General features: G+C 37.9%; 1 protein-coding gene across 2 annotated transcripts in view; it reads left to right on the plus strand.

Annotated features, from left to right (window-relative positions):
* Positions 1 to 15,485, plus strand: part of LOC150083612 (mitogen-activated protein kinase kinase kinase 7-like) — a 240,238-nt gene that overhangs the window by 58,622 nt on the left and 166,131 nt on the right. For both annotated transcript variants that reach the window (XM_090377382.1, XM_090377383.1), the window contains exon 5: positions 3,506 to 3,641. In XM_090377382.1, coding sequence (XP_090233508.1) covers positions 3,506 to 3,641 — 136 coding nt within the window. The remainder of the gene's footprint in view (positions 1 to 3,505; positions 3,642 to 15,485) is intronic.

The raw sequence follows: 15,485 nt of genomic DNA on the forward strand, positions 1-15,485 counted from the left end.
GAATTGTGTATTTCTGTGTGTGTAATGTCTTTTATTTAAGGGAGAGATTAGGAGGTTCCTCCACTTCAACAGTGTTACTCTTCTAGTTAAGGTTGATCTAAATTAAAACAGCTCTCAAAAAAAGTACAATTTTTACAAATTGTGCTCTTTGAGGGATGGCCAGCTTTGAAACAGTACATTCTCAAATTGCCTTGTGAGAGATACAAAGTGTTTATATTATATATTAAAATGGCTTTGTTAACTGTTTTTTTGAAATCTGTGCTGTTCAAAATAGAAGTTTCTAGTGAACCTGAAAGTGTGATGAGTAGAAACTTTGTTCTGAAACTTCAAAATTGCTTCAAAATTTGCATCGATGCAACTATATATTCAGTTAGCTAAAAAGGGAAAAATGGTGCTCAGAACTGTTTATCAGAATTAATTGTTGGTGCAGTTTCATTCAGGAAATACACAACAATAAAGGAAGTGGTATGAGGAGAAAATAACAATTTTGGACAACATAGAGCTCAGAATTGCAAAAATGTTTGGCAGTAGAGGTGTGAACATGGCAAAAACATATGCCTTCTTCCTGCCTGCATTACATGTAGAATTTCATGTCTGTCTATATCATATTCCCCAAATCTTTTCTTTCTTTACTGTTTTCCATTACCCAGTGCACTTTTTTTTTTTTTTATATATCATGCTCTGTATAGTTTCTTCATCAATGTCATTTGAGAAAATCAGGATGGTCCCAGCACTGATCTCTGAAGATCCCCCTTTATCCCTTGCTTATTCTGAAGAGAAGCTATTAATTGCAGCCCTTTGCCTCCTCTCCTGTAGCCATTCCGTAATCCATATAAGGGTCTTGCCCATAATCCAGCTTATATAGAAATGTATTGTGTGGAATTGAATCATGAAGAGAAGCTATTAATTGCAGCCCTTTGCCTTCTCTCCTGTAGCCATCCCATAATCCATATAAGGGTCTTGCCCATGTACAGCTTATACAAAGGGTACTAGGAAAGTTTTGCAATATGACGCAACAATGAATCACAGGAAGCTGCTTGTTGCTGCATGTTGAGACATGTTCATACGTGCATAGTAGCCGCCGCGCCAAGTCGATGGGCTCAGTTATTCATTAGTAGTGAGAGTGTAAAGTGCTTGCGATGGCATCGTGGTCACGAAATGAGATAAGGACAGTTTTGCGGTATAATTTCGTGCGTGGTTTAACCATAGACCAGTGCTTAGAAGAAATGACTCTTGCACTAGATGATGATTGTCCACATCGTACAACGATATTCAGGTGGTATAGAGAATTCCAAAGGGGAAATTTCACTCTGGAGGATTCTGAGAGGCCGGGAAGGCCACGAACGTCAGTTACGGAGGAAAACGTTACTGCTGTGAGGAAAATGCTTGACGAAAACAGTCGAGTGACCTACCAACAGATAGAGGATACTTTGGGCCTAAATGCACCAGCAATTCGTTCGATTCTGCAAGATCATTTGCACGTGAAGAAACTTTGTTCTCTCTGGGTGCCGCATCAACTGACTGAAGAGCAGATGACACGACTTGTGACTTGGTGCCAGGAGATGTTAAAAAAGTTTGATAAGGGACAATCTCGGTATGTGAACAACATCGTGACAGGTGACGAGACTTGGCTGTACTATTACGATCTGCCGACCAAGGCTCAAAACAAAGTTTGGGTCTTTGATGATGACGACACACCCGTAATTGTCAGAAAATCCCGGTCTGTAAAGAAGAAAATGATAGCTGTATTTTTCAAATCGAGTGGAATTGTGGAACGTGTCGTTTTGGACACACAGAAGACAGTCACAGCTAAGTGGTATACTGAACAATGCCTGCCTAAAGTCATTGGATCTATGAAGAACCTGCGGCCAAAGTCAAGAACGGACACCTGGTACCTCCATCACGATAATGCTGCAGCTCACCGCGCCAAAGCCTGCACCGAATATTTGACCACGACAGGACTGAAACTTCTCGAGCACCCTCCCTACAGTCCAGACCTTGCTCCCTCGACTTTGCACTGTTCCCGCATGTGAAAATGAAGCTAAAAGGGAGGCGGTTTTCCAGTGATGAGGACCTTCTACGGGCTTGGGACAACGAGTGTGCTTTACTCCCTAGTGAAACTTGGCAGAACTGGTTTAAAGATTGGTTTCGGAGGATGGAGAGGTGTATTGAATGTAGAGGAAATTACTTTGAAAAAATTAAATAAACAAAGCTGTATTACAAAACTTTCCTAGTACCCTTTGTATAGAAATCTATTGTATGGAACTGAATCACATACTTTGTTCAAGTTCAAATAAACATCAGTTATTTCCTGCATCCAACTTGTGAGTAAACACTGTTTTCATTGTTTATCAGATTAGTTAAACAAGGTTTTCCATTTGTTTAAACCATGCCATGTTCTCTTGACAACCCTGTATTGAATTTTTAATTGTTGCCTCTATCATTATTCTTACCATTAAAGCAGGCTAATTAACTTGTAGTTAATTAGCCTAAGTAAGTCTTAGAGTCACCTTTATGGACTGTCCAAGCCACCTTTGTGAAAGTTTGTTGAAAGTCAGATAAACTTGAATGTTTAATGCTACCCTAACCACTTCCTTCAAAATAACTAGTATATCTTCTCCCAGGGACCTTACTTGCCTTTAGGTAATGTATTTTTCTAATTGCTCTGCAATTTTCACATTATTGCTGTCACAATGCTCAGGTTAGTTAGCACAGTTTGTAATCTCATAAATGGTAGTAAAGCCAATTAAATAGTATTATATGTATAGGTATTACAGTCACTAAATGTGGACTCATAACCATCACATTGTTTGTAGAAATGTGTGTTTTTGGACCTATTTGCATGTGGTGCTGACTGAAAAACCTTAAATAACTCACAGGCCTTGAATGGGTTGAGCACTCTGAATTCTGATGGGATCCTTCCACTTGTTCAGATTACGAACCTAAGGGGGCATAAATTCAAATTAAGAAAAGACAGATGTAGATTAGATGTGCGAAAATTTGCCTTTAGCCAGCGGGTGGTTAATTGCTGGAACAAACTTCCATCTGTCGTTGTGGAAGTTGATAGGTTGAATAAATTTAAGGAGGAACTGGACAGGCATTTGGAGGGAATGGTGTGACTTTTTTTTTTTTTTTTTTTTTGGCTGATGCTGCATAAGCTCATACACTTGCTTTTTTGCATCAAATGCCACTGCTACAGTGGAACCTAACATCATCTGCCTGAGATTGACTTGAATGACGAGAAATCCCTCCAGTCACTGAACCTAGATTTCTCTCCAAACAAGTGGCATATGGTGATATTTTGTTGACTAGGCTGATATGTAGGACTAATTAAATAGTATTGAAAAGAGAACTGTAGGTAAAATTTTAGTCTACTATTTTGCCGTGTGCATTGAGAATGGTGAGGCTTTTTCCAGATAGTCTTTGGCTGACCTTTCAAATTTTGTGCTTTGTTGTGGTTGGGAGTTATCTCTCATTAATTATATGACTTTGTGTTATCTTTTAGTTCTGCACTGCATGCCTCAGGTGCATTACACTGGAGCCCATGCTATCAGCTGGATTTGTCAATGTGCAAGTGGAGTTGCATATCTGCATAATATGAAACCAAGACCACTCATTCATAGAGATCTTAAACCTCCAAAGTAAGTATAATTACAATGTATTTATTATATTCATTTGATTTCTTTTAAAGTAAATTTCTTTTAAAGTAGAAAAAGAACAAGGCAGGTATATTTTTACTGTTGAAAGAGCAAAGAACCAGGGGCTACAAATACAAAATTTTGGGGAGTAATAGAAGGCTAGACTAATGAAGTTTACTTTCAGGCAGCATGTAGATCATCGGAATCAATTGCCTGTCAAAGTAGTCGAAGCAAAGAAGTCAAAGCAAAGTTCACAGAGGAAATGGGTAGCCAATTTTCATTAGTGGGATTTGATATGAATGATAGATTTTTTTTTTTTTTTTTTTTGGCAGATTCAGAAAAAAAGTTTGCTTCCTTGTATCATCTAGCCATTGTAATGCTGATACTAATTTGTGGTATTGAGATATTACCCTTTTTTGACTTAAGTAGAAGCAGTAGATATTACCCTTCTTTATTTAAATAGAAGTTGTAGATATTATCCTTATTTATGTAAAAGATCAGTGGAATTAGAACAAAGTCCCCATACTCTGAGGTGGAGTATAGCCTCAATAGCCTCATTTTGCACATAACATTGAAGACACTTTCTGCAAGCATGAATTAATTTCATGTTGTGAAGGCCCTTCACCACAATGTGCCTCAGTATGCACAATGTTATGGTGACCAGATGCTGCTAGCTGGACACAGTTGGTTTTAAAGCCTAAAATCCAGAACAAAAGAGAAAAAAAAAAAAAAAAAAAACACAGGGCAGTGAGAATTTTTCCATGTTTGGTAATATTTGCTCTAAAACTGAAAAAGAAATTTTTATAAAAAAAAGAAGGTATGGCTTTAACATGTAAAAATAATTACATTAATATATTTGAAGAATAATTAAGCAGTACTGAAAAAAATAATTAAGATAAAACAACATCAAAGGCTTTATTATTGAGTAAATTTTTATTGAATTTCTAAATGCCCTAATCATATTTTGATCATATAAAAATATTTACATATTATTTTTATATTAAATTTGCATAACATAATGGAATTAATGGTCGTACATCCTGACAGTTTCAATGAACTGTCTGGTCGTGAACATTTATTTTGAAAATATTCTTTTAACATTTCTATTACTTATTAGAATACCAAATAGTTTTTGAAGCCCCATAATTTTTCATTTTCATTTTGAAATTATGAAGCCTCAATTTTTCATTTTCTAAAGTCTGCTCTTGAAATATAAACCCTGTTAAAGAAAAAAAGAATGACCACCACCTGTAACAAGATCTGTTAAGACTGTTATTATTCCTCTCTTTCATTCTTCTAAAATGAAATTTTTAAATAAAGAAAACTGACTAAATGGTAAGTTTCACAAATTTGAAATTCTGTATCAATAATATTTTTACACATATTTTCTACTTCCCTCCCAAATTGATGTATTTTTTAAAAGCTTTTAAATTTGAATTTATTAAAGGGTTCATTCCATTTTTCTAGGTATTTACATGTCGTTTATTATATATTAAATATTTCATCTTTAAAGGACTTCATTTCTTTGCCCTGAATACCTCTCGGGAGGACGGTGACAATACCATGTATTACCCACGCAGACCAAACTTGCTATAATAAAGAAAATAGAACGGGGTGTAATTAGGAGTGTATTAATGACAGAATATAACATTCGATTGCCAACATTTTTGTTTTTTATGTGCAGTTAATAAAATTGCATTCTTAATCTATATTTATTATTTAGCCTCATTATTTCGGCATTAAATATATTAAAAGTAAAACTTTCTAGATAACGGAAAAATCGAAATAATGGCACCTTGAATCCCTGAAGGTGCCGTTATTCTGAAAGTCTACTGTAGTAGCAAAATAAATTACCTCTTTGACTCCTCATGTAGATGAGGAGTCAGCTTACCTTTAAATTTCCCTAAGATAACAGCTTGAACCACCTGTGGAGGCAACTTATTACAGCAATTAAGAACCCTGAGTTCTAAGACATTGTACTTGTCAAAGCAAGTAAGACCATGATACAGCACATTTTGATAGCTGACTTATATGGGCATTCTACAAGGTCATTTGCGTATCATAATTTGTTTGCATGCAATCGTGCCATTTAGAGGATTGTCATTGTGTATAACTATGTTATAGGCATAATATTTGATTGTCATGATTAACATATGATGCAAGAATGCAGACTTATGCAGCATCAACAAAAAAAAAAAAAAACCCTCCCATTTCACTCATCTATGCACTCCAAATGCTTATTCAGCTCAGCCTTAAATTTATTTAAACTATCAACTTTCACAACAAGAGATGGAAGTGTTCCAGCAATCAACTACGCACTGGCTAAAGACTAATTTCCGCACATCTGTTCTACGATTGTCTTACCTCAGTTTGAATCTATGCCCCCTTCAGGTTCTTAATCTCAGCAAGAGGAAGACTACCATCGGCATTGAGCTTGCTCAACCCATTCAACACCTTATACACCTCAGTCAGATCACCTCGCATGTGCCTAGTCTCCAGGCACTGCAGTTTGCAGAACTTAAGCCTATCTTGGTAAGAGCACGCCTTTGTTCCCCTGACTATTGCCTGACTATTATAAAGTGTGGCCTGACTATTGCCTTGTACAATGGTCATGGAGTCATTGACAAGACTGCATGATGCTCTGGCAGCCCGTCTGCCCTGCTCAGCAAACTTCATATCTGACTGCACAATTATCCCTAAGTCTTTTTCACGCTCCACTTCCCTGAGTCTAGTACCACACAGTTGGTACATTTCTCTTGGGTTACTGCTACCCATATGCAGTACTTTGCATTTGTCAAAACTTCATTTGCCACTTCTCAGCCCATTTGCCCAACTTATCTAGATCCATTTACAGTAGCATACTGTCTTTACTCTCATTAACAACCTTATCAACGTCTGTATCATCTGCAAACTTGGACATTCAGTCTGATATACTCTCATCAATATTGTTGATGAAAATACAAAACAGCAATGGGGCCAGCACCGAATCCTGGGGAACTCCTCTAATAATGTTAGTCCACAAAGAGCAGTGTCCATTGATTACCACTCTCTGTTGTCTCCCACTCAACCAACCCCTTATCCATTGTAGAAATGTACCCTTAATGCCATACTGCTCCAATTTGTACAGCAGTCTTCCGTGTGCAACAGTATCAAAAACTTACCTGAAATCCAAGTATATGATATCAAAATTATTTTTTGCATCTTGTTCCTTTGTGACCACATCATAGTATCCAATCAACAAATCTCCCTTTAACAAACCCATGCTGTGTCTTAACTACTACTGCAGTCTTGTCTAGATGATCCTGCAATGCTTCTTTAATCAGTGACCCCCCCTTATTTTCCCTGGAGCACAAGTTAAACTAACAGGTCTATAGTTACTTGTGTCATCTTTAACACCCTTTCTGAATTAGGGATACATTTGCACACCTTTAACATACTGGTTAAAGAATTCAGGAGAGGTCCATGGGACCTCTCCTGACTCTAAGGTAGCTCTCATAATTATGGCTAAGGATTTGCTTACATCCTTTGGTGCCTCCTTTAATATAACAGGATAGATTCCATCCACCCCAGGTACCTTCCTTATATTTAACTTGAACAATTTCTCCTCCATTTTGCTCTCAGTTATTACAAAAATTACTCTGCTCCCTGTTAGAGTTTGATAAGCTTCTGGCATTCCCTATCTTGAATAACTCCTCGTGTGAATGTAGATGTAAAATACTCATTCAATTTATCAGCTACCTGAGCAAGATCATCAATAGTCAAACTGTCTATGTTAAGTGTACCAATCTGATTCATCCTTTTCCTTATAGAATTTACATTAGGAAAGAACTCTTTGCTGTGTTTCTTTGCATCATTTGCCAAAGATTTCTCTTAATCTGCTTTCACCTGCCTAACCTCCTTTGTGACTTGATTACAGACTAGCTTATATCTGCCATAAGCTTCTGTGTCACCTGATAATTTATATACATACCATGCATTTTTCTTCTCTGTCACAAGCCTCATTAATTCATCTGACATTCATTTAGCCTAAACCCTGAACAGTATTTCTTAGTTGGAATGAAAAGCCTAGTAGCCTCCAAGATTAAGTCCCTGAAGGCTTCCCATTTAGAATTCACTGTTGGTAACATCATCAGTTGATCTCACTGTATTTAGAATTTAGAAACTGTCTGAGAGCACTGTTACCACTGTTTTGCTTTACGAAAGCAAAAGCCCTTTCCTTTACCTTTGACGGTAGTTACATCTTTAAGTAAATCCCACATCAGTAAACTGTGATCACTGTCACCCAATGATTCCTTTAACTGCAGATTCTTAATGCATGAATAATCACTGCTGATAATGAGATAAAGAGCATTGCTTTCTCTGGTTGCCTCTCAAACATGCTGCAGAAAACAGTCATCCAATAAATCCACAAAAGTCTTGCTAATGTGCGGGTAACCAATCCACAAGTTCTAGTCAATATCTGGAAAGTTAAATTCCCTCATAATAAGACATTCTGATTCACTGGCCCACTCTATTTCTCTGCACAATTGCTCATTGTACTCATCAGATTCATTAGGCCAATAACACACACCTACTCTCATTTTACCTTTCCCAGTGCTTATGTTATACCACACTGACTCAACATTGCATTATCCACTGGTGTCAATTGGATGCACTTTCCTAGATTTTGTGTTTCTTAACTAACAGCATAACCCCTCCTCCCTTCCTGTTCTTTCTGTCCTTTCTGTACACATTGTATTCCCCAAATTCCAATTCTCATTGGTGTACATTATTATTATTGTTGTTGCTCTTATATTATTTTTCCCTGATTGGGGGATTCCACTCCGTGATGGGTACTGCTACCAAGTACACAGGGTGGTTTTAATGTCTGGTGTTACTGTTGGTCGAGGAAATCTCTGATTATCCTAACAGGAGTTCAGGATTGTGACTTTCTGGAGTTCCTTGTAGGTGTTCTCTGGGAGACCTATTGCTGCTATGTAGAGTCTTTGGTACCATACCGGTTGTTGACACGATGATTGGGATGGTTGATACTTCTTGCGTGTGCTACATCTCCTTGATCTCATGTCTCAGGTTCGTGTACTTCCTAATTTTTTCATGGGTTTTCTGCACATTGCTAGTGTTTGGCACCGCTATGTCAATCACGTAGGTAGCCTTTTCCATCTTGTCCACAAGGGTTATGTCCAGTCTGTTGTGTGGGATGGTCTTATCCGTTATTATGGCGCGATCCTTGTGCAGCTTGTGGTTTCGGGTCTCTATACTGCCTGGGGTTCGTACTTGTAGTGTGGTATACGTTCTTTGGTCAACTGGTATTTTCTCGCTAGCTTCTGATGTATTATTCTGGCTACCTGGTCGTGTCTATGAGTGTACTCAGTCTGGGTGATCATCTTGCATCCCGTGGTGATGTGTTGGATTGTTTCTGAGGCCAGGTGGCATTTTCGACATGCCATCCTGACATTCCGGGCTCCTTTGCAATGTATTTTCTATAGTTTCTGGTGTTGATTACCTGGTCTTGGATGGCCAGCATGAATCATTCAGTCTCAGGAAGAGTGTCCCACTTGTGAGCCATGCATTGGAAACAGTGTTATCAATGTGATCTTGATGGAGGTCATTGTAGTGTCTGCCATGGAGTGTCTTCTTTGCCCATCTTTCTATCTTCGTTTCTTGTATTGTTTGGACAGGAGGGGTTTCCTTGCTTAGGTTGAGTGGGGTATACCACTTATCTATCTTCCTTATGGCCTGATGGAGTGGTGCTGTGTTATTCTCGAAGTAATCCTTCAGGTTAACTATCGCTGTTTTCTGTTGTTCTATCAGGCCACTTCCTCCCTCTTTCCGAGGTATTGTTATTCTCTCCATTGCTGACTTCGGGTGGTGTTGGCGATTCTTGGTCATCATTGTCTTTGTCTTTCGCATTATATCTTATAGCTTTGTGTTAGTCCAATCTATGACCCCGAATGTGTATGTTATTACTGGAGCTGCATATGTGTTTATGGCTTTAACTGTGTTTAGCATTAGCATTAGTAGAGGCATTTGATGCAAGAAAGCAAGCTTATGCAGCATCAGCCAAAAAAAAAAAAAAAAAACCACTCCCACTTCACCCCTCTGTTCGTTCAAAATACCTGTCCAGCTGAGCCTTAAACTTATTTAGGCTATCAACTTCCACGACAAGGGATGGAAGTCTGTTCCACCAACCAACCACTCGCTGGCTAAAGGCAAATTTCCGCACGTCTATCCTACATCTGTCTTTCCTCAGTTTGAATTTATGCCCTCTCAGGTGATTATTCTGAGCTAGAGGAAGAATCCCATCAGCATTGAGCATGCTCAAACCATTCAATGCTTTATACACCTCTATCAGATCACCTCGCTGGTGCCTAGTCTCCAGACACTGTAATTTGCAAATCTTAAGCCTTTCTTCGTAAGAGCACCCCTTTGTTCCATTCACTAATCTTGTTGCCCTTCTCTGTACTCGTTCCAGCAGCCTTCTTGAAATGAGGCCTCCAGGCCTGTATATAGTACTCTAGGTGTGGCCTGACCATTGCCTTATACAAGGGAATAATCACCTCCTTATCCCTGCTAGAAAAATTCCTATATATCATTGACAATACACCATGAGCTACTCTTGCAGCCCGTCTGCACTGCTCAGAGAACTTCATATCTGCCTGCACAACCACCCCCAGGTCCCTTTCATTCTCTACCACTGTCAGTGTAGTACCACAGAGTTGATACGTTGCTCTGGGGTTGCTGTTTCCCATGTGTAGTACTTTACATTTGTCAATGTTAAACTTCATTTGCCACCTCTCAGCCCATCTGCTCAACCTTTCCAGATCCTGTTGCAGCAGCATAGTGTCAGTAGTGTCCTTGACAACCCTGCCTACCTTTGTATCGTCTGCAAACTTCGACATTAAGCTTGATATACCATCATCAATATCATTTATGAATACAGAAAACAATAATGGACCCAACACTGAGCCCTGAGGGACTCCACTAATAACATTAGTCCACGACGAGCAGTGTCCATTGATTACCACTCTCTGTCTTCTCCCCCTGAGCCACCCCTTTACCCACAGCAGCAATTTGCCTCCAATGTTATACTGCTCCAATTTGTGCAGCAGTCTTCCATGTGCAACAGTATCAAAAGCCTTTCTAAGATCCAAGTATATAATATCAAAGTTATTCCCTGCATCCAGTTCCTTTGTGACTGCATCATAGTATCCAATCAAATTGGTCAGGCAAGACTTCCCCTTAACAAAACCATGCTGTGTCCGAGCTATAACTGAAGTCTTGTCTAAATGATCCTGCAGTGCTTCTTTAACTAGTGCCTCCATTAATTTTCCTTGAACAGAAGTTAAACTCACAGGTCTATAATTGCTTGTGTCAGCTTTTGATCCTCCTTTGTGAATTCGGGTCACATTTGCACATCTCCAGTCTATGGGTACCTCCCCTGAGTCCAAGGAAGCTTTCATAATTATGGCTAAGGGTTTGCTTACTTCCTTTGCTGCCTCCTTTAATATAACTGGATAGATCCCCTCCACCCCAGGTGCCTTTCTTGTGTTTATCTTCAACAATTTCTCCTCAACAATTTCTCCTCCACTTTACTCTCAGTTATTACAAGATTCTCTAGCTTACTGCTAGAGTTGAATACACCTCTGGCTTTCCCCTCGCTAAATAACTCGTCATGTGTGAATGTCGATGCAAAATATTCATTTAGTTTGTTAGCTACCTGAGCAGGATCATCAACAGTTGACCCATCGATATCAAGTGGACCAATCTGATTCATCCCCTTCCTTCTAGAGTTTACATAAGTAAAGAACTCTTTGCTGTTTTTCTTTGCATCCCTTGCCAAAGATTTCTCGTAATCTGCCTTAGCCTGCCTAACCTCCTTTGTAACTTGGTTACAGATCAACTTGTATCTATCATAGGCTTCTGTGTCATGTGTTAATTTGTATGTATCCCATGCATGTTTCTTCTCTGCCATATGCCTCATCAGTTCATCTGACATCCATTTAGGCCTAAACTGTTCCCTCCATTCAATTTTGCTTTCAGCAGGCTTCTGAGTCTCTGATGATATTTTTCAGTCAGGCACTTCTTGATTTCCTTGTGTTCCAACTGCTCAGCCTGCATCATCCCTAGGATGATGCAGGTTGAGATAAATTATTATTATTATTATTATTATTATTATGTGTTTCTTAACTAACATCTTAATCCCTCCTCCCTTTCTGTTCTTTCTGTACACATTGTACTCCCCAAATTCCAATTCTGCCCTGCTTATATCTGTGTGATACCATGTCTCTGATATCCTAACAATATCCACCTTTGATGTGTTGATCAGCATTTCAAACTCATCAAATTTATTAACTATACTTCTGGAATTGGTGTACATGCAAGTATACATGCACCTGTTCCTACTCTTAGTTACCCTAACATAGGGGTCGGCAACCTGTGGCTCGCGAACCGCATGAGAACTGCAGTTACATGCTCAAAGAGCATGTAACTGCAGCTCTTTAACTTTTAGCCCACATGAAGCACAATATGAAATGGAGTTAGAGGATTTAAAAATCAAGGACATGTGGAGTGCAAGACTAAAATGCCTTAAAACTGAAATTGAGGATTTCGAGAGTCAAAAGGCTCCTCTTGCAATTCTATACAAATGGATGGCGATAGATGGGTTGAAAAAGCAAGACGAAATTGTGTTCGATATGTGGAGTAGCGTACCAGACATGTATATAAATTTGAAAATATTTGCGTTTGGACTTTTCTCAATATTTGGTTCAACGTATTTCTGGAAAATATTTTTGAACATAAACTATATTAAAAATAAATCAAGAAACCGTCTGAACAATGCAAGCTTCTCAGCATGTTGAAATGTGAAAATTACGGCATACACGCCTGATGTTGAGAGACTCACTCAAGAAGTTCAGCAGCAAAAAGCTGTGCAAGAATCACTTTTGCATCTGCCTGGGGCCACTGTTAATCTTTTAGTCTGTGTATTCCTCCCAAGCTAGCAGTTTTCTGATCCACGAAACACTGCATCGATAGCATCAGCAAATATTCTTGCACCCTTGTTATTTAAGTGTACCCCATCTCTGTAGAAGCAGTCTCTTCAGTTAACAAGCACAGATCGTGCTGAAAATGATATGTAGAAATTCATCAGAATAGTTTTATTTGAAAATGTTACAAACAACCTTAGGAAGGATGTTGTTTTTGGGGAGGGGCTTCCTGATGTTTCAAGAGTTGTCTTTTGCCATTCTTAGACTGTAATGAAACAGAATTATCTAACATATCATTGTATGTTAGATAATACAGTGATATGTTAGATAATACAGTGATATGTTAGATACTCATACAGTGATATGTTATATACTCATACAGTGATATGTTATATAACATATTGTTGTATGAGTATAATTTTAAACTAATGAAAAATGAAGTATTAATATTTTAAACAAGGAATTAAAAATGACAATAAATTAAAAATTATTTTGGGGGAAAGAAGTTGAGTGGCCCTTTTATTCCTTGTTTATATTACCACTCAGATCCCCTCCTCCCACAATCATAATCATTAAATTCATTGTTGTTTTTGTAGCAGTTGTTTTCAGGTTGTTTATTAATTCTTTACTTAAATTATCATTGATACTTTCATTTTTCCCTGGTTTAAGTATATATATATCTGGCATCCCACTCCCCCACACTTTTTCTTCAACCCATGCATGGTACTAAGTACTATAGGTTTTGATACCTTTCAATGTTATATTTGTAAATATACATTTATACTCATATATATATATATATATATATATATATATACAATAACTATGAAAGTTAATGCAAATATAGAAGTGCAAGTCATATAAAATGCCATGAGAATAGGGCAGAAAGCAAATTGCCGAAGGTGTAACCAATAAGACTATTTAGAGATAGCAAACAGAAGTGGCTGCAATTTATAAAATAGCATTTGTGCAAGGCAGCAGATAGCTAATTCTTAAATATAGTACTAATAAGTTAAAAACAGTGGAAATAAAAATAGACTGAATATGTCAAATACACCAAAGCGTGCGAAGCAGCAGCAAAGTGTGTGTGTGTGTGTGTGTGTGTGTGTGTGTGTGTGTGTGTGTGTGTGTGTGTGTGTGTGTGTGTGTGTGTGTGTGTGTGTGAGTGAGTGAGTGAGTGAGTGAGTGAGGTATAAGAGTTGTGATCAAAAGGGTTGGATACTAACTTTGTATCATGAAATTGAAGCTTTGTGGTGAGATATGATTTGTAATAACATGTTCAGTGACTCATCTAGACATATTCACAGATCATCTATTTATCCTACCCTACTTGAGTTGATTTAACAGGTTAGAAATCATGGTGTTTCAAATACAATCCACAAAGAATAGAATGGCCATTGACGTACTACCCGAAACATAAATGTCATTTTCAAAAATCAAAACCCAGTTACGTTGATCATATTCTGCAGTAGCAGGGGAATCATTCACAAGGAATTTGTTCCACCAAACAGAAGTGAGTAAAGAGTAAAGAGTACAAATTTGATCATTTGGTTAAAAGGATTCACTGGGTAAGGCTTCAGTTTCGAGATAAACGAAGCAGATTCTTGATACTTGGTCTTGGAACTTAATTGCCAGATGTATTTATGGATGAACATTTTTACACAGTGCCGAACTTGAATGGTATTTTGTAATAACTGTAAAGCCAGACCATATGCTTGGGATACTAATTTAGCATTAGTAGGGGCATACGATGCAAGAAAGCAAGCTTATGCAGCATCAGCCAAAAAAAAACAAAAAAAAACCGCTCCCATTTCACCCCTCTGTTCGTTCCAAATACCTGTCCAGCCTTAAATTTATTTAGGCTATCAACTTCCACAACTAAAGATGGAAGTCTGTTCCACCAATCAACTACCCGCATACCTAATTTGATATGCTATTCAAAACTGAAACATCATAACTATAATAAAAATTGCAATATCTGTCACTTACAATACTATAGTCTTTCTTGACCAATTTAAATAATATAATATAACCAGTAAAGTTCAAAAACTTGAACTTTACTGGTTAGCAGAAAAAATTAACTTTAGTTCTTTAGAATGGTGAAATGTCTTCACATTTCACCATCCTAAAGAACTTGAGGTTTTAAACTTGAGGTTTTAAAACAGTTTTAAACTTGAGGAATGTATAAAACAGGACTACACAATGTGAAGGAAATCGCCACATGCAATTCCCAAAGCTGGGACACCCTTGCCTTATATCTTCTGCAGATTTCAGTATCAGACCCTTTATTTCCTCTTCAGCGTCATTCAAGAAAATCAGAAACAAGAATTTACCCAGCACTGAACCATGTATAATATAGCCATGTATAACAACTCTCTTCCTCTTGTCCTTCAGCCCTTCCTAAATCCACTTTAGGATTTTGCTTATGCAGTAACTTACCATGTGGGGACCATGTGAAATACTTTGCTAAATTCCAAATATATAACTGTTTGAACATGTAATATAATGTATAATTCATTTCCGAATTGTTTTGTGCATTCACCTGTGTAATTCAAGGTGGTAGATGAGTTTCATCAACTGGTGAAATACCACCACTTTGCTTATTGGAGGCTTGAAGTGGTGAAACCCATGTTTAGTCTCTAGAGCAAAGTTTCCAGCACCCCCCTCCCCCCCATACTTCTCCTTAAACCCATGCACGGTACTAAGTACTATAGGTTTTGATACCTTTCGTGTTTGGGGTTTTCATAAAAAAAAAAAAAAAAAAAAAATCTTGTTGGGGGTTAGTCTAGCAAGTGTTTCCTTTATACCATGCAGTATTTATTATCAGCTGAGATCATATACTTGTTGCAAGGCATCAGAGATA

The sequence above is a fragment of the Mastigoproctus giganteus genome, chromosome 7, assembly GCF_048544385.1.
Source record: "Mastigoproctus giganteus isolate SK-2022 chromosome 7, ASM4854438v1, whole genome shotgun sequence".
Taxonomy (NCBI): Eukaryota; Metazoa; Arthropoda; class Arachnida; order Uropygi; family Thelyphonidae; genus Mastigoproctus; species Mastigoproctus giganteus.